The sequence below is a fragment of the Schistocerca gregaria genome, chromosome 3 (genome assembly GCF_023897955.1).
Source record: "Schistocerca gregaria isolate iqSchGreg1 chromosome 3, iqSchGreg1.2, whole genome shotgun sequence".
NCBI classification, from domain to species: Eukaryota; Metazoa; Arthropoda; class Insecta; order Orthoptera; family Acrididae; genus Schistocerca; species Schistocerca gregaria.
The window spans coordinates 233,189,146-233,208,385 of NC_064922.1; the positions used below are offsets into that span (position 1 = coordinate 233,189,146).

At 44.1% G+C, this 19,240-nt stretch overlaps 1 protein-coding gene across 1 annotated transcript in view; it reads left to right on the plus strand.

The window, feature by feature from the left end:
• LOC126356018 (tether containing UBX domain for GLUT4-like) overlaps positions 1 to 19,240 on the plus strand; it is a 61,738-nt gene that overhangs the window by 3,506 nt on the left and 38,992 nt on the right. Inside the window, exon 2 of the mRNA XM_050006669.1 lies at positions 6,964 to 7,019. Within this exon, the coding sequence (XP_049862626.1) occupies positions 6,964 to 7,019 (56 nt within the window). The remainder of the gene's footprint in view (positions 1 to 6,963; positions 7,020 to 19,240) is intronic.

Below are 19,240 nucleotides of genomic sequence, written 5' to 3' on the forward strand. Positions count from 1 at the left end.
TGAACTTTGTGTGGTAACTTTGAAGATGTTACTGGAACGCTTGACGTATGACACCTTGCGCTTGGGTGTGTCAAGTCATTAGTACTCTGTGACATAAAGTGAGAGACTTTGTTTGTTTCAAGAATGTGGTGACTGCCATGGAAAGGGAGGACTGTCTTTACAGACACTTGGCCTGGAAGACGTAGCAGGTAACTCTGCAGAAATTACATGTGCGACATGGGAGGAAACTAAACTAATTAAGAAATCTGTTGCCTTTGACAGTTTCATTGATGAACTTGGTAAATGGTCAGTGAAACGAGTAACACACCAGCTTCTGAAGAAATTGCAACAACAAAACATTGCAGAAGTGGAAGGATGTGTACAGGCTGAAGAACTATGTTTAATGCTTCACTATGATTTTGCCGAGAACACTGGTCTGTAATTCTCCCACAAGAAGTACAAGGATATCATTGGAGTAATGACCAGGTTTCAATTTTTACAGGAGTGACATATTTTCAAAACAAGACCACAAGTGTTGGAGTTATAAGTGATGACACAGGACATGACTCGGCACATGCTTTGCCAGCAATGTGCAACATTCTTCAACTGCAAACAGGGGCAGAGAAGATCTCCATTATTTCTGATGGTGCTCCTAGTCATTTTAATAATCATTACCAGCTCTTTGAATTGAGTAAGTCGCTTGTGCCAACTGACTGTGTATACAGTGCTAGTTGTCACGGGAAGGGGTCTTATGATAGTGTGGACGGGCTGCTGAAGCACCTTTCTACAAAACATAATCTTTCCACACCAAATACATCTGTGATTCAGAATGCTGAGGATTTTAAGAGTGTCACGAAATCTTACAATCCACATCTTTTGTCCAAAGAGGAACTTGAAGAATTCCGTGAGCAGAAAAAAGAATAATGGTCCAAACAAACTCCTGTGAAAGGAATTAAAAGACACATTTTTGGTCTCAAAATGATGGGTGAACTCATATTGCAAGCACTTTAAAGAGCAAGAAAGAAGAAATTTCGTTCGTTTGGCCAACACCTCAGAAACAGTAGGATAACATTCAGATTCGTAATATCTCTCTCTCTCTCTCTCTCTCTCTCTCTCTCTCTCTCTCTCTCTCTCTCTCTCCTCTCTCTCTCTCTCTCTGTGTGTGTGTGTGTGTGTGTGTGTGTGTGTGTGTGACTGGTGGATTGCAGAGATTATAGACTCCAGTTGTGAGTTAAACAAAATTGTACTTTATGCTACCACATGGACGAGCTGCTGGATATAGGTTTGCAGCTGAAGGACAGCAACAATACCACCAGTCCTCGCCTCCTGTTCAGTGTTTTGAAGACTGTAAGTACTCCAGTTCCTATTGGTACAATAGGAAGGCATCACTCTATATCAAAGAAAGATACTGAAGGAGTGGAACACATTTTTAGTTCATTGACTGGCTAATTTAAATGGAAAATAAAGTGCACAGAAGTTATATAAATTGAAACCTGTAAGTCTCTGAACCTTTCGCATACATTTTGGAACCATTTAAAAAATCTTGAAAAATGAGTCTGTTACTCATCTTTCAAAACTAAAAATATGTTAAATAAGACTAGGGTTTGATTTTCATGGGCCTGTTATGTGATAATGTGGTAATAAAACAGATTTTATGTATGGCAAAAATTTCAACTGTTTATAAAACATGTTCAACCTACAAGTGTAAGATCTCCTTTTCAGGGAATGTAGAGTTATATGGTACTAATCAACAGAAGGAAATCAAATTTTATGGATTGGCAGTTTTGAAAAAGAGATCCATAAATTATAAAAAAAGTTAAGAATGCTATAGTAAAAGAACTTTGACAGGTAAGTCCAAATGGGGGATTTCTATGTAATCATAAAGAAATTATCTTTCAAATAATAAAAAAAAATCTAGAACTGCTTCAGAGATACAGCGTTTTAAAATTTTTTCCAAAAGTTGCATCGTCATAATAGTCATCTTTGGAGGGCTGTATCTCGGAGCAGAAATTTTTTTTGGAGAAAACAAAAAAATATATGTTCCTTACTTAGTCTTTCATTTTAACATATGCTAAATTCAGTAACATCAGAGACTATGAAGGTAAGATTTTTTTCCTATCCTGCTTGAATTGATATGGACTATTCCTATACAGCCAGGACAGGTTAGACCATATTAGCTGTGTGACCCACCAAATTGCTGAAGAATCCATTGCAAAGTCTAGCAATCTTATTGGAAGAAAACCCGCCCCATGGCGTAATGAAGAATGCCACACTGCAATTGGAGCCAGGTGCGTAACTGTGTGGAAGTTCAAACATACACCATCAACAGTAAATGGAACAAATTTGTGAATTCTGTTGCCCGTCAACTATGCAAGTTCAGGAGTTAATGAGGAGGCTTTGAGTGCATACTCAGAAATGAATCATGTACAACGAAGTCATTTGGGATCTGCACTGAAGGACATTACATTGATCTGAATGTATTAGACCCCAGGATAAGGAGCCAGGGATGAATCAAACTGCCACTTTGGCATATATGGAGACCCAGAGTGATATTAAGTTTTATGGAGTGCAAGAAATCTCTTATTACACATTACATTTTTAAACGTTTGTTTTCCTCAATTCTAAGCTTGTATCAAGTATTTTCGTTACATATTTGGATTACTTTAAGAAGGGAAATGGAGTCCGCTGTTCAGCTGTTTTCTCTGATAGGGTTTTCAGAGTTTATCTTCCAGAGCAACAACAAATTATAATGCTGGGAACAAGAAGTCATGAGTGAGAAGCATTGCGATAGAAAGTTTCTCATATGATCTGACTCAGGCCCTGTAATCTGTTCATCAAATATATTGAGCAGAAAAACATTCAGACCACATAAGATGCCATACAGTAGATCAAAAATAAAGGCAAAGAGCTAGTATTATGCTGGGTATCGTGATAATTTGGGACATGGTAAAAAGGTGCAGCTGTCAAAGTAGCCAAGGAAGCATGTAGAGTAGGTGTTCGGATTTGGTGTGCTGTTCTCTAGCAGAGATCATGTACTTGTTGGACAGAACTCTGGATCATGCTTTAGTGAGAAGACAAGTGGTTGGAGATGGTAAACAAATAATTTTTGTGGAAAACTAAGAGATAGTTTAGAGAACAGGCATTTACGATGGATTGCAGGACAGTTCTATTGGAAATAATGTATGCCTCACGTAAGTACAATAAATACAAGATAAGAGAAATCAGGATTCATGTGGACAGTTGTTGTTATAAGTAAAATGGAAAAAGGAATGGTTAGCAGCAGTAGAAGGTACCCTCTGCTGTGTACTGTATGGTGACTTGAAGAGTGCGGTATGTATGTATGTAGATGTGGATGAAGCACCATTATTTTAAAAGTTATGTATATTGGTATTTCAAACCAAGGCACATTCTTGGCAGTTCAGTAATATTTTTCTGCTGTGTTATTGTGTTTACCTTCCCGGTTAATTCACAGTACTTTCTGGTTTATAAGCTATCATCAAGCCACTGTAGCAGTTTCTTCTTCTTGTTTCGAATGGGCCTACTTTGTACCATGCTTGTTCAACTGTTGGCTTTGATCTTTGTCCAATACTGTTGCATCCTTTGCCGATGTAACTACTTCCTTTCTTTTGTCCAGGGGGTACCTTTCCTTCAGGGTACATCTCACAGACTGTCTGTTCTGGAGATCAGTTATTCCCAGTTCTTTAATGTCCTTTTCAGTTTCTGTCAGCCAAGTGGTGCGAACCTTCTTGTTTTCCCAGATGATGAACAGGTGGTTGGTCAATCTATTTGGAGACAATCTTGCAACGTGGCTATAGAAAGCTATCCTTCTTTTTCCTCAGTCAGAGAGCCTCTTGATACGTTCATAGAGATCAGAGGTATGTTGCCTTCTCAATTCCCCATCTTCTTCTACCAGGCCTAGGATCTCCCCGAGGAATCTCCTCTCTCTGACTTTCAATTCTCCATCAGACCTCTCTGGTTCGTGGAAAGACATTCCATGGCATACAGGGCATCTGGTTTGTATGACTGGTGTGTAGTGCTTAAGTTTCATGTTGTGTGACAGGCATTTTTTGTTGTAGATGTTCGTAGTTAGTCGATAGATTAGTTCCACTTGTTGACTCTCGTGGATAATTACGTTTTTTCTGATAAGCTGGGTTCAATCCATTTGCCAAGATACTTAAACTTCTCAGTCCTTTAGATGTTTCTCTGGTCTAGTAACATCTCTTTATTAGTTTCTTTGATGTTGGTGAAGAACTATTTTCTCCAGCGACACTTGAAGACCCCCTTTGGCTGCCTGTTTGCTGAGGCAGTTTACCTGCATTGTTGCCATTTCAAGAGAATCAGCAATCAGTGCCATGTCATCTGCGAAAGCCCCGTGATCTACAATGAGTCCTTTGTTCTTACGGCCCAGGTAGACACCACCCTGAACACCAAAATTGGTCAGTTCCTTGCGCAATTCTCTCTCAACCTTTTCAAGGCCGCAGTTGAAGAGGAGTGGGGAGAGTCCATACCCCTGGCTCACTACAGGTTTTATCTCGAAGCTTTCTGAGATCTCAACTCTAAATTTGACCTTGAAATAGGTGTTGATCAAGGTTTCTAGAATGAGTCTGCAGGTTTTGTTGTCTAGTCCTAGTACCTGGAGTATTTTGTTAAGCGTTTCTCTATCAACAGAGTTGTAGGCCTTCCTGAAACTGACAAACGTGACTACCACCTTGCGTTTTCTTATCTTGGAGTATGCAAGTATTGTTTTAAGGTTGAGGATCTGTTCGGCACAGGCTCAGATCTTCCTGAAACCTCCCTCATATTCTCCAAGGTGACTATCCAGTCGATCTTCTGCCCTTATTACTAATACTTCGGAGAGAATCTTGTATGTTACCGAAACGAGGAATTCCACGATAGTTGTTCAGATCAGTAAAATTTCCCTTTTTGTGAAGCAGATGGATCAGAGCAGTGTTCCAATCAGGCGGTAATTTCTCTTTTTCCAGATGTCCTGGATGATCTCGGTGAGCTTGGCCAAGGCATTTCTTCCAGCGCATTTCCAGTGTTGAACAATGATAGTCCTCTCCAGCTGCCTTATTATTCTTTCAAAGTTGAATGATTTGTCCAACTTCTTCCAATGAAGGAGGCAGCGAGTCTAGGTTTGGTGTGGATGTTTTGTAGTCAAAGTCTTCACTGGGTGGATCACAGTTGAGTAGGTTTTTAAAGTACTGAGCAAAGAGATGGCACTTGTCCTTGTTGTTAAAAACCAGTTTGCCCTGTAAGTGTGTGAAGTGGAGGCTTGGCAGATTGTATTTTCTGAGTGTATACTTGAAGGTTTTGTAGAAATCACAGGAGTTTTACCTAGCAAAGCTCTCTTCAATTTGGGTTACTTGGTTTTGTGTGAAGGTCCATGTGGTTCCTTGAATTATCTTGGCTGTAAGCCTTCTTTGTTCCAAAAAGTTCTCCCAATTTTTCTTGGTTTTCTTACAATTTCACTTCCCCAGAGTGTCTGTCTTTTGGCTATTGCATTGTCACAATCTTCATTCCATTACGGATGCTTCCTTCTTCTCATGAGGGGGTGAATTCATTGGGCGTCTTCACAAGTCTCCTTCAGTTGGTCCCAGATGTTTAAATCTGTACTGTTCAGTCTCTGGCTTACTTCTTGTCTGTTCAAGTCACTTTTTGTCAAATCTTAAAAGTAGATGACCCCTATATAGACTGTGTAACAAATGCAAAATTTCTAGGAATGAATATTGATTCTCAGTTGAAGTGGTGTGAACACACAAAGGTACTTGCAAACAGAACATCAGCAGCATGTTATGCCCTTAGAATCATATCATCAGTGTGTAACATGCAGTGTCTTTTAGTTACAATTTATTCATATGTACACTCAATTCTTAGCTATGGTATTCTTTTTTGGGGACAAACACACAAAATATGAACACAAATTTCAAATTCCAGAAAAGAGCCATAATAATAATAACAAAAAATACTAGTTGAGCTCATTGTAAAGATCTGTTCAAAACAAAGGGGATTTTAACTACTCCACGTGAATACATTTACCAGTCAGTTGTACACATCAAAAATAACATTGGTAATTACTGCATAAACAGCTTTGTCCATGACCATGCAACAAAAGATACTCAGCTTACATTTACCAAGAAAAAATAAACATAAAACTCAGAACAGCATTTTCTACCAAGGAATAAAACTGTACAATAAATTACCAAAAGAGATTAAAGAAATTGGAAACATACACTTATTTAAAAAGGAAGCTAAAAAGTACCTGTTACGCAATACATTTTACAGATTGAAGGATTACTTAGATAAAACAAAGTAGAGGTTTGATAAAATTTATACAAATAAATAATAATAATTATTATAAAACATCCAACATTCCCCATAACATCTTCACTTTATGCCTTTTTTCCCTTCTTTTTTCCTTTCTAGAAATACTGAGCCCCAAGCTATGCATACCACAATACTAACACCTCTTCCTCTTTCTGAGCTCAAGATCTCACTCATTATGGAGGATACTGACTCCATTTTTCAGGATAGCAAATGGGAAGTTGCGGTACAGAAAATGGCCCAGAGATCGTGTGTGTGTGTGTGTGTGGGGGGGGGGGGGGGGGTGTGTAATTGTAGACCAGGAGTAAATCCAATGATTGTCTATAACTAGAAGTCTGTAAATATATGTGCATACGAGTTAGTTTATTTTAACTTGATCTAAACTTGTAAATACTTTGACTGATCCTATATCCTTGTAAAAAGGGATCTACAGATGAATAAAGCTGCTACTACTGCTACTACTACTACTACTACTACTACTACTACTACTAGTACTACAATAATTCTTGTAGAAGCATAAGACTGAGTTACCAGTAACCTAACTGATCCTAATATATTTCTAAATATTATAAATAATATAATATAAACAAATTACCTATTTGGCAACATTCATTTGTTTATGTTAGTGAGAGACTGACATTATCTTTTGTTTCATTATAGGTCCTCGAAGAAGTATGCCGTAAGCATGGATTTCAAGCAGAAGAATATGATATTAAGTACGTTCAAGTGTTTTAAGATATAGTCTACTTTGACTAGTTATACAGTTTGTAATAGATATCATAGTTATTTAAAAATAGATTTTACAGGCTACAGTTAGTTGGTTTGTGACTTCTCTTCTGTGGCTCACTATGCCCTATACAATCAAGTTCAACATAGTATTAAAAACAAATGGGCAGCTGATTGGGAGGATGGTAATTGATACATAGCTGTTTCACACTACAAATATAATGCTCAACCCTTAAACAAGACTACGACCAGTACTTTCCACATCTCTGCCGCATATGCACTAAATCTCGATAAAAACTGTAGTATGGATAATTGGTTGAAATTTGTATGGAGTCACAGGGATTTGGTGATGTTCATAATTGGCATTTTTCCCTTCATGAATGTAGTGTTGTATCAACTGAGTAGTACACATCTTTGTTTCTTTTTAGTGTATACCAAAATCTTTGGATTTTTTCCATTTCTCTTCGGTTGGGTAAAAAAAAGTAAAGCCAATATGGAAAAATACTTTCTCACAGCAATATTCTTCAATAAATGTGTCGTAAGTGGCAACTAAAAGGAGTACCAAATGTTTCGGTCCTTATCTGATGGTCCCCTCTCTTGTTTGACCACCATATTCCAAAATTATTTTAAAGAGCGAGCCAATTGGGGAAGGGCACCTTACTTGGTGCATTGTGTCCATCGTGCATTGAGACATTTAGGCAGTTTATTCATCATTGGATTGCAGTCCCGCCCACTCTCCATCTCTTGAGCGATTTCCGCCATGCACTCTACAGTGTCGCTTTCTACACTGACGACGACCATGGACCTATTGCCACCTTATATCCACCACGGTAGCCAGTCCATTGTGGTGGTGCCACCATTTATCCTGTTGGTTGTAGCCTCCTGACAACACAGGGATTGCTCTACTGATGCCTGCGCCTTTAACTCCCCACATATGCCAAGGATTAGATGCCTATCTCCCTGGGGCATCGGGACTCCCGGCAATGGCCATCCTGCCAGGTGGCCCTTGCTGTGGCTGGGTGGCGCCCATGGGGAGGGCCCTTGGTCGGAGTAGGTGGCATCAGGCTGGATGACACGCAATGAAATGTGGTACATCTCCTCTTGCTGGCGGCCAACCACCAGCAGTCTCTAAGCATTCGAAGGCTCGCTTTAATGCAAGCATGTATGACCCCAAATCGTTCCCCTCCCTGGCCACATCATGGGAGGAATGAAAGGCTATGAATGGCAGCGAGACGTATTCGCCCAGGTATCTCGTCTGTATGAGAGCTGATGGGGAATCCTTTGTGTCCATGAAGCCTCAGTTCTTCGTAGAGCATTTAGAGGACAAGCTTGGGGAGGTGGAGGGCTTGTCAAAAATGCGGTCCGGGTCAGTCTTGATAAAAACAGCATCCTCTGCCCAGTGACGGGCATTACTCGCTTGTAAGAAACTGGGTGATGTTTCTGTTACTATCACACCCCATAAAAGCTTAAATATGTTTCAGGGCATTACCTTCCACAGGGACCTTTTTTAAAGTCCAATGACGAGCTGTGCACTAACTTAAAGCTATGAGATGTCCATTTCATCTAGCGCGTCCACTGGGGTCCGAGGGATAGGTTGCCACCGGTGCCTTCATCTTGGCCTTTAAGGGTGACACATTACCAGAGAAGGTGAAGGTGATGGTCTACTGCTGTGATGTGAAGCCATATATCCCTCCCCCGATGCGGTGCTTCAAGTGTTGGAAGTTTGGCCATATGTCTTCCTGCTGTGCTTCCAGCCTCTTATGTCCTGATTGGAATCATCCATCCCATCCTGATACTCCATGTGCCCCACCTCCCATCTGTGTCAACTGTGGAGGGCACCATCCCCCTTGCTCGTTGGACTGTAAGATTCTACAGAAGGAACGGAAAATAATTGAATACAAAACCCTGGACCGACTGACCTTCATTGAGGCTAAACAGAAATTTGAATGGCTTCATCCGGTGCACATGACCGTCATCTTATGCTGTCACTGTCACTCCTGTTACAGCTCCATCCGTTGCACCACATACAGTCAGCTCTCGGAGCCGAAGGACCACACCTGCCCCCATGATGGTCGGGGCACTTCTCTCCCTGTTGCTCCCACACCACCTACATCGGGAGCAGCACCCCGCCATCCATCGGGGCCACCAGTCCCCACTTCTAAGCCGGAGAAGTGTAAGTCTTCTTCGGTTTCTCTCCCCAGGAAGGGATCCCTTGGGTCACTCCCTTCGCAGGTTCCTACCAGTGGCAAACCAGACACCCGCCAGGGTCTGAAGAAGCTCTAGGTAGCTGGTCGCAAGACTTCGTGGTCCTCTTCGGTCCCGGAGACTGAATCAAAGAAGCCCTTGCAGCAAGGCCAACCAAAGGAAATTGCACCCACTCGACTGCTACCTACAAGCCCTGTGTCTGAGGATGTGGTGGAGATTCTAGCATCTGCTGAGGACCTAGATCTTGCTGGTCCCTCAGACATGATGGATGTTGCTGCCGTAGGTACTCAATCGATGGCACAGTGGCTGCAAGTGACCCAGCGGCGTAATCTGCCTACTTGGTCCCTTCACACCTTTCTTGGCCATGGAAAATGTCATTCTCCAGCGGAACTGCAGCGGTTTTTTCCACCATCTTGTTGAGCTCCGACAACTTCTCAGCCTTCACCCTTTCCTCTGCTATGCTCTTCAGGGAACTTGGTTTCTGGCAATGCGAACTTCCGCACTCCGTAGCTGTTGGGGTTATTATAAGAACCGGGCAGCTTATGAGAGGGTATCTGGTGGCGTCTGCATCTACGTCCTTCACTCTCTTTACAGCGAGTTTGTCCCTCTACAAACACCTTTAGAGACTGTCGCTGTTCGGGTGTGGACAGCCTCAGGCTGTTACTGGCTGCAGTCTCTATCTTCCTCCGGATGGTGATGTCCCGCAGCTTGTCCTGGCTGCACTGATAGCCCAGTTGCCGCCACCTTTTCTGTTACTGAGCAGCTTCAACGCCCATAACCCTCTGTGGGGTGGATCAGTGGCGACAGGTCAAGGCAGCATCATTGAGCAAGTATTGGCTCAGCTTGACCTTTCTCCTTTAAATACTGGTGCCTTCACACATTTCAGTGCGGCGCATGGCGCGTACTCAGCCATCGACCTTTCGATCTGCAGCCCTAGCCTATTACCATCTGTCCATGGAGTGTGCATGACGACTTGTGCGGTAGTGACCGCTTTCTGGTCTTTCTGTCACTGCCACAGTGTCACTCTTCTGGGCACCTCTGCAGATGGGCTATGAATAAGGCTGACTGGGACTTGTTCATCTCCATTGCCACTATTGAGCCTCTTTCCAATGACTCCATTGATGCGGTGGTTCACTCGGTCACCACCGGCATCATTACTGCCGCAGAATTTGCCATTCCCTGTTCTTGTGGGTCCCATCAGCAGAAGACTGTGCCTTGGTGGTAGCCCGAGATCACTGAAGCGATTAAAGATCGAAGGCGGGCACTCCAGTGTCACAAGCGGCACCCCTCATTGGGAGACCTCATTGCCTTTAAACGGCTCCATGCGCGAGCCCACCGCCACATTCGCAAACACAAGCAGGAGTGCTGGGAAAGGTATGTCTCCACCATTGGCCTCTGTACCTCTCCATCGCAGGTTTGGGCCAAGATTAGGTGACTCAATGGCTATCAGACCCCCGTCAGCATACCTGCGATTTCACTAAATGGAGCAGTCTGTACTGACTCCGACACAATTGCAAACTGCTTAGTGGAGCATTTTGCTCAGTTCTGCTTCTGTGAATTACCCACTGGCTCCCTTAAACAGCAGTTGGAATGTCGGAGCCTTTCATTTCACACACGCCACTCTGAATCGTACAATGCTCTGTTCAGTGAGTGGGAATTCCATAGTGTCCCAGCCGCTTGTCCTGATACGGCTCCCCGGCCAGATCGCATCCACTGTCAGATGCTCAAACACCTCTTGGCAGACTGCCAGCGACACCTCCTACACCTTTTCAACCGTATCTGGGTTGAGGGTGAGTTCCCGTCGCAATGGCGGGAAAGTGTCGTAATCCCCGTGTTGAAAGCTGGCAAGAACCCACTGGAAGTGGACAGCTACTGCCCCAATAGCCTCACCAACATTCTTTGCAAGTTGCTTGAACGCATGTTGAGCCGGAGGTTGAGTTGGCTACTTGAGTATCGAGACCTTCTGGTTCTGTCTCAGGGTGGGTTCCTTAAGGGCCGCTCTGCCACCGATAATCTGGTGTGCCTGGAGTCTGCCATCCATATGGCCTTTGCCTGGCGTCAGCATCTTTTTTGACTTGCAGAAGGCATACGATACGTCATGGCGACATCACATCCTCTTTATGCTTTATGGTTGGAGTCTTTGAGGTTCGCTTCCATACAAAATGTTCTGTCGCTTCATTCCTTCTGCGTGCAAGTTGCGGCCTCCCATAGTTCCTTCCAAGTCCAGGAGAATGGGGTACTGCAAGAATCTGTCTTAAGTGTCTGTCTCTTTTTAATAGCAATTAATGGGCTCAATGCGGCGGTGGGAACGTCCTTGTATGCTGACGACTTCTGCCTATTCTTTAGCTCCACTGGCATTGCAGCTGCTGAATGGCAGGTGCAGGGCGCTATTCGCAAGGCGCAGCCTTGAGCTGTAGCGCATGGCTTCCAGTTTTTGGCTGCCAAGACCTGCGTTATGCATTTCTGCCGGTGACACACTGTTCACCCTGAGCCACGGCTTTATCTTGACGGCGAACCTCTTGCTGTGTTGGAGACACATCGGTTTTTAGGATTGGTTTTTGATATCCGGTTGACATGGTTCCCTCATATTCGGCAGCTTAAACAGACGTGTTGGTGGCATCTTAACGCTCTTCATTGCTTGAGTCACACCTGCTGGGGTGCCAATCGGTCTACCCTTCTATGGCTGTACCACGCGTTAACTCAGTCCCGTCTAGGTTATGGGAGCCTGGCTTACAGTTCGGCATCACTTTCCGATTTGCAGTTGCTTGATCCCATCCTTCAGTCGGATCCGATTGGCCACTGGAGCTTTCCAGACAAGCCTTGTCAACAGCATACTGGTGGAGGCAGGTGTCCCTCCATTGCTGTTCCGGCGCCAACGATTACTGGCCTCTTATGCTACACATGTTTGTAGCTTGCCCGGGCATCCCAGTTATCGTCTCCTGTTCTCTCAGTCAGTCGTCCGTCTTACGGAACAGTCGCCCTGGTCACTGTGTACTACCACAGTTAGTGTCAGAGCTCTTCTCTCTGGGCTTGAGGTTTTCCCTCTTCCACCTCTTTTCTGGGCCCCTCTGCATATACCCCCGTGGTGTGTGCCCCGCCCATGCCTTCGGCTCGATTTCGCATTGGGCTCAGTCCCTCCTGAGACCCTCCGCCGCCACGTTCTTTCAACCCTTGCCACATTTCAAGGCTCTGACATTGTCTATACTGACGGTTCAATGGTTGCTGGTTGTGTCAGTTATGCTCTTACTCTTGGGGATCATTGTAAACAACACTCATTGCTGGCTGGCAGCAGTGTTTTCACTGCTGACCTGGTCGCCATCTCTCGTGCCTTAGAGTATATCTGCTGCTGCTCAGGTGAGTCCTTCGTTATCTGTAGTGACTCCCTGAGCGGCTTAAGAGCTATCGACTAGTGTTTCCCTCACTCTCATCTGGTGGTGGCTATCCAGGAGTCCCTCCATACTCTTGCCCGTTGTGGCCGCTCTGTGGTCTTTGTGTGGACCATGGGTCATGTCGGCATCCCGGGAAATGAATGTGTTGACGCGCTAGCCAAACAGGCTGTTGGTGCACCAGCCTTGGAGATTGGCCTTTCAGAGAGTGACCTCAGATCAGTTTTGCGGCAGAAGGTACTTTGTACCTGGTGTGCAGAATGGTGCGCACCCTTCCTTCACCCAACAAACTTCAGGCCATCAAGGAGGCTACCAGTGCATGGCGCTCCTTCTTGCGGGTCTCTCGCAAGGATCTGTTGTCTTCTGCCGGCTGCGCACATTGGCCACACTTGGTTAGCACACAGCTATTTATTGCGCCGTGAGGGCCCACCTTTATGTCACTGAGGGTCAGCTTTGATGGTGGTCCACATCTTGTTGGACTGCCTACTTTTAAGTCCGCTCAGGCAGACGTTTGTGCTGCCTGATATGCTTCCTGCACTTTTATCAGATAATGTTGTGATGGCAGATTTAGTTTTGGGTTTTATTCGTGCAGGGGGTTTTTATCGCTTGATCTAAGCATTTTTCCTTTTTTTGTGTTGAGTCTGGCCTTTGGCCTACAATTTTAGACTAGGGTTTTTAGTGCCTTTCTTGGTGGTTGGCGTTTCCTTTTTTGTTTCTATGGTCGGCCAACCACTGTCACACTTGGTGTGATTTTAATTCCTTTTTTCTGGTCTCTTTCTGTGTCTTTCTTGTCCTGTGTCATCTCCATTGTTTGTTCCTATTCTTTGTGGGTGTTTCAAGTTCGTAGAGAAAGGGACCAAAGGCCCTAGTAGTCTGGTCAATTCAATCCCAAAAAACAAACAACCAATAAATGTTTCTTATGCTTCTTCTTGTGTTATTTTTGGCAGAGAATGTTGTCAAAAGTTAGTTGTCAATCAAATCTGATCCATCAGTAGAAATGAGGAAACCTTATCCAAAAAAATAGAACTGCCTTATTTTTCCTGGACAATATCTACTTCTTTTTATTTCATCATATAGTAGTGTCTCTTACTCATGTTTTGTGAGTCTGTATTTATGGCTTTCTGTTTGATGATGGTACACACCTATTTTTTAAGAGAGAACGATAATTTGTGCTAACTACTACATACTTGTACATCCACTGTTGATCTGTTTTGCTGAGTAAATACTTATTTATTTTTAAGAGAGAAGGATAATTTGTGCTAACTAGTACATACTTGTACATCCACTGTTGATCTGTTTTGCTGAGTAAATACTTATTATACACATTCAGTTGCCAAGCAATGAGTGTTCTATAGCATTTAATTATTTTGGTTGATTGGAGAAGTGTGTGTGTGTGTGTGTGTGTGTGTGTGTGTGTGTGTGTGTGTGCACTTCATACCTAAGCATAGTCTGCTAACCAGCCTCTTGAAGTTAAAGAGATTGGTGACTTTGCACTTAGTCCTATCCAAAGATTAATGTTACTATGTGCTAAGTGTTTGTCATTAGCAGCTCATCATATTTGTTGATGTTAATGACATCTGATTTTTAGATTTCTTAAGTGATGTTATTATATACTACACTACCGGCGATTAAAATTGCTACTGCGAGAAGAAATGCAGATGATAAACGGGTATTCATTGGACAAATATATTATACTAGAACTGACAAGTGATTACATTTTCACGCAATTTGGGTGCATAGATCCCGAGAAATCAGTACCCAGAACAACCACCTCTGGCCTAAAAACGGCCTTGATACGCCTGGGCATTGAGTCACAGAGCTTGGATAGTGTGTACAGGTACAGCTGCCCCTGCAGCTTCAACATGATACCACAGATCATAAAGAGTAGTGACTGGCGTATTGTGACTAGCCAGTTTCTCGGCCACCATTGACCAGACGATTTCAGTTGGTGAGAGATCTGGAGAATGTTTTGGCCAGGATAGCAGTCGAACATTTTCTGTATCCAGAAAGGCCCGTACAGGACCTGCAACATGCGGTCGTGCATTTTGCTGCTGAAGTGTAGGGTTTCGCAGGGATTGAATGAAGGGTAGAGCCACGGGTCGTAACACATCTGAAATGTAAGGTCCACTGTTCAAAGTGCCGTCAATGAGAACAACAGGTGACCGACATGTGTAACCAGTGGCACCCCATACCATCACACCGGGTGATATGCCAGTATGGCAAAGATGAATACACGCTTACAATGTGTGTTCACAGCAGTGTCGCCTGCCACGGATGCGTCCATCATGGTGCTGTAAACAGAACCTGGATTCATCCAAAAAAAAAATGACGTTTTGTCATTCGGGCACCCAGGTTCGTCCTTGAGTACCATCGCAAGTGCTCCTGTCTATGATGCAGCATCAAGGGTAACCCCAGCCATGGTCTCAGAGCTGATAGTCCATGCTGCTGTAAACGTCGTCGAACTGTTCGTGCAGATGGTTGTTGTCTTGCAAGCGTCCCCATCTGTTGACTCGTGGATTGAGACATGGCTGCACGACCCGTTACAGCCATGCGGATAAGATGCCTGTCATCTTGGCTGCTAGTGATACGAGGCCATTGGGATCCAGCACGCCGTTCCGTATTACCCTCCTGAACCCACCGATTCCATATTCTGCTAACAGTCATTGGATCTCGACCAACGCGAGCAGCAATGTCGCGATACGATAAACCGCAATTGCTACAATCCGACCTTTATCAAAGTCGGAAACATGATGGTACGCATTCCTCCTCCTTACATGAGACATCACAACAGCGTTTCACCAGGCAATGCCAGTCAACTGCTGTTTGTGTATGAGAAATTGGTTGGAAACTTTCCTCATGTCAGCACATTGTAGGTTTCGCTACCGGCGCCAGTCTTGTGTGAATGCTCTGAAAAGCTAATCATTTGCATATCACAGCATCTTCTTCCTGTCAGTTAAATTTCACGTCTGTAGCAAGTCATCTTCATGGTGTAGCAATTTCAATGCCCAGTAGTGTAAATACACTCCTGGAAATGGAAAAAAGAACACATTGACACCGGTGTGTCAGACCCACCATACTTGCTCCGGACACTGCGAGAGGGCTGTACAAGCAATGATCACACGCACGGCACAGCGGACACACCAGGAACCGCGGCGTTGGCCGTCGAATGGCGCTAGCTGGGCAGCATTTGTGCACCGCCGCCGTCAGTGTCAGCCAGTTTGCCGTGCCATACGGAGCTCCATCGCAGTCTTTAACACTGGTAGCATGCCGCGACAGCGTGGACGTGTACCGTATGTGTAGTTGACGGACTTTGAGAGAGGGCGTATAGTGGGCTTGCGGGAGGCCGGGTGGACGTACCGCCGAATTGCTCAACACGTGGGGCATGAGGTCTCCACAATACATCGATGTTGTCGCCAGTGGTCGGCGGAAGGTGCACATGCCCGTCGACCTGGGACCGGACAGCAGCACGAACGGATGCTCGCCAAGACCGTAGGATCCTACGCAGTGCCGTAGGGGACCGCACCGCCACTTCCCAGAAAATTAGGGACACTGTTGCTCCTGGGGTATCGGCGAGGACCATTCGCAACCGTCTCCATGAAGCTGGGCTACGGTCCCGCACACAGTTAGGCCGTCTTCCGCTCACGCCCCAACATCGTGCAGCCCGCCTCCAGTGGTGTCGCGACAGGCGTGAATGGAGGGACAAATGGAGACGTGTCGTCTTCAGCGATGAGAGTCGCTTCTGCCTTGGTGCCAATGATGGTCGTATGCGTGTTTGGCGCCGTGCAGGTGAGCGCCACAATCAGGACTGCATACGACCGAGGCACACAGGGCCAACACCCGGCATCATGGTGTGGGGAGCGATCTCCTACACTGGCCGTACACCTCTGGTGATCATCGAGGGGACACTGAATAGTGCACGGTACATCCAAACCGTCATTGAACCCATCGTTCTACCATTCCTAGACCGGCAAGGGAACTTGCTGTTCCAACAGGACAATGCATGTCCGCATGTATCCCGTGCCACCCAACGTGCTCTAGAAGGTGTAAGTCAACTACCCTGGCCAGCAAGATCTCCGGATCTGTCCCCCATTGAGCATGTTTGGGACTGGATGAAGCGTCGTGTCACGCGGTCTGCACGTCCAGCACGAACGCTGGTCCAACTGAGGCGCCAGGTGGAAATGGCATGGCAAGCCGTTCCACAGGACTTCATCCTGCATCTCTACGATCGTCTCCATGGGAGAATAGCAGCCTGCATTGCTGTGAAAGGTGGATATACACTGTACTAGTGCCGACATTGTGCATGCTCTGTTGCCTGTGTCTATGTGCCTGTGGTTCTGTCAGTGTGATCATGTGATGTATCTGACCCCAGGAATGTGTCAGTAAAGTTTCCCCTTCCTGGGACAATGAATTCACGGTGTTCTTATTTCAATTTCCAGGAGTGTATGATGCCAGATGGAACCATACGTCCATTGCATGAGACAGTGCTTTAGTTGGCTCTACTTTGGACATGGCACAAACAATGCAAGAGTGGGATCAGCAGTACTGAATGTAGTGCTTCTCATACAGTTGAGTCTTGTACTGCTCCTGATGTTAAGTATACCAATTAAATCGGTGAACACTTCCCCACAAATGACTATGATGAATTTGGCAGCAAATTCATTTCCTCCATTTCAGATGGTTTGTTCAAGCATATTGAAATATGACAGAAAAGACTGGGAACCAGTATTTGACACAGCTAAAAGAGGAGACTGTCAGTATTTCTCCTTGCCTGGTTCATGGTCATGTTGCAAAAAGAAAGGAAGATTAGGTCTGATGTCCTGTTGACATCGAGGTCATTAGAGATGGAGCACAAGCTCAGATTGTGTCTAGGGTGGGGAAGGAAATGTATTGTGCCCTTTCAAAGGAGCCATCCTGGTATTTGCCTGGAACGATTTTGGGAAATCATGGAAAATTAAATCAGGAACTGTCATCCTCCCAAGTGAGAGTCCAGTGTGCTAACTACTGTGCTACTTTGCTCAGTGGTCATATTCGAGAAAAGAGCTTCAATGGCCATTCCAAGGAACACTGTTCGCCATTCCCAAAATTAACTGCTTATGATACTGTGCAACCTAGAATGCTATTGGGCTACTGATTTAAAGGGGGCAGAATTAAGAGTATTTTGACAACAGTTCAAAGAAAAAAATGTGTCTCAAATTCAAATATGTCAGCACTAGAGTGAAGCAGATCTTTAAACTATGCAAAATTAAATCTTGAAAGTAATTCTGTGCCCCACTGATGGTCAGTGCTGATATGATGGACATATGGCAGAAAATCAGGAGCTCTATAAACAGAAAATGCACTCAAAGCATTGGATAGACAGACACCGGCTGTACGGTGGACTTTGTGGACATAATCACTTCATTGTCTGTGAAGCCTACAGAAATTTAATTCAACCTCACTGTGAAAGATTACCCTCTAAACACACTCATTACAATGAGGGAACTGCAACTGACAATGAAAAACTCTCTACCTTTCTTTGATTGACAACATTTTTTTAACCTGTGTTCACACATTTGTCATCAAACCCATTACAATGTCTATGAATTCTCTGTCAAATGTGGCCTATGAATTGCTCCTTGTGATATGGGTTTTACAAATCATTGTGCCCATACTAAAGCAAGGAAAAGAACAGAGTACTGTCAGGCTTAACTGCGGCAAACTCATTTGTTAGAAAAAAAACTCTAGAATGTATTGTTTAGGCACAAAAGGAATAATGGTTAGAACACAATTACTTCTGCCACACACACACACACACAGTGTCATCAGAAAAGGTTGGAGAGCATATGACAGTAGCACAGTATTAACAAATATTATCATGGTCCTGTTGTCTCTGGGCAGCCTTCTCAATATAGTCTCCACATCTCATCTGTGTACGACAGTGTAAAAGTTGCTAATCGTATGCTTAACATTCTAGAGTACCTGATACAGGCAAATCTTGTTACATGTGATTGTTACATTCTGCATAGTTGTCACACATACAGAATTTGCGTAAATTGAGTCATTTTATGTGTAAAATACTGGATTAGGTCTTCATCTACTCACATATCAAGTTTCAAGTTGCAGTGTTTCTTAGTATCTTTACCAAAAATAACTATTATCATTTTAGTGAAACACATTTTAATGTGAAATTTATACACATACTAATTTAACACTGAAACACACAATAATTCACTGAAGTTGTTATTCCACCTCCAATGAACTCTGAGCCTGCTCGTCACAACTCTTTAGTGCCCTAGGATTCTAAGATTGGTAGATTAAAAGGGGTTTTTAATTTGCAATCTGCCACAACATTTCCTCAGAAAAGAAGGGTGCATCAGTCCTTGGCAGCCTTAAATTCAGGTGCTGTTTTTTCTTCAGTAGAAACGATTGTATGACTTGGCACTTGTTTCTAAAATAAGCCCATTTCATCAAGGTTGAAAATATGCTTTGCAGTGTAGCATTTATCTGTCACAATTCCTTTAAAGCTCTTTCTAATTCTTCAGCCCCCAACATCATCTGCTGCAGCTGCCTCTCATGTCATTATATTATTGTGAAACCCAAAACTGTGCTTGAAGTGCTCAAACCAACCAGAGCTGGCCAAG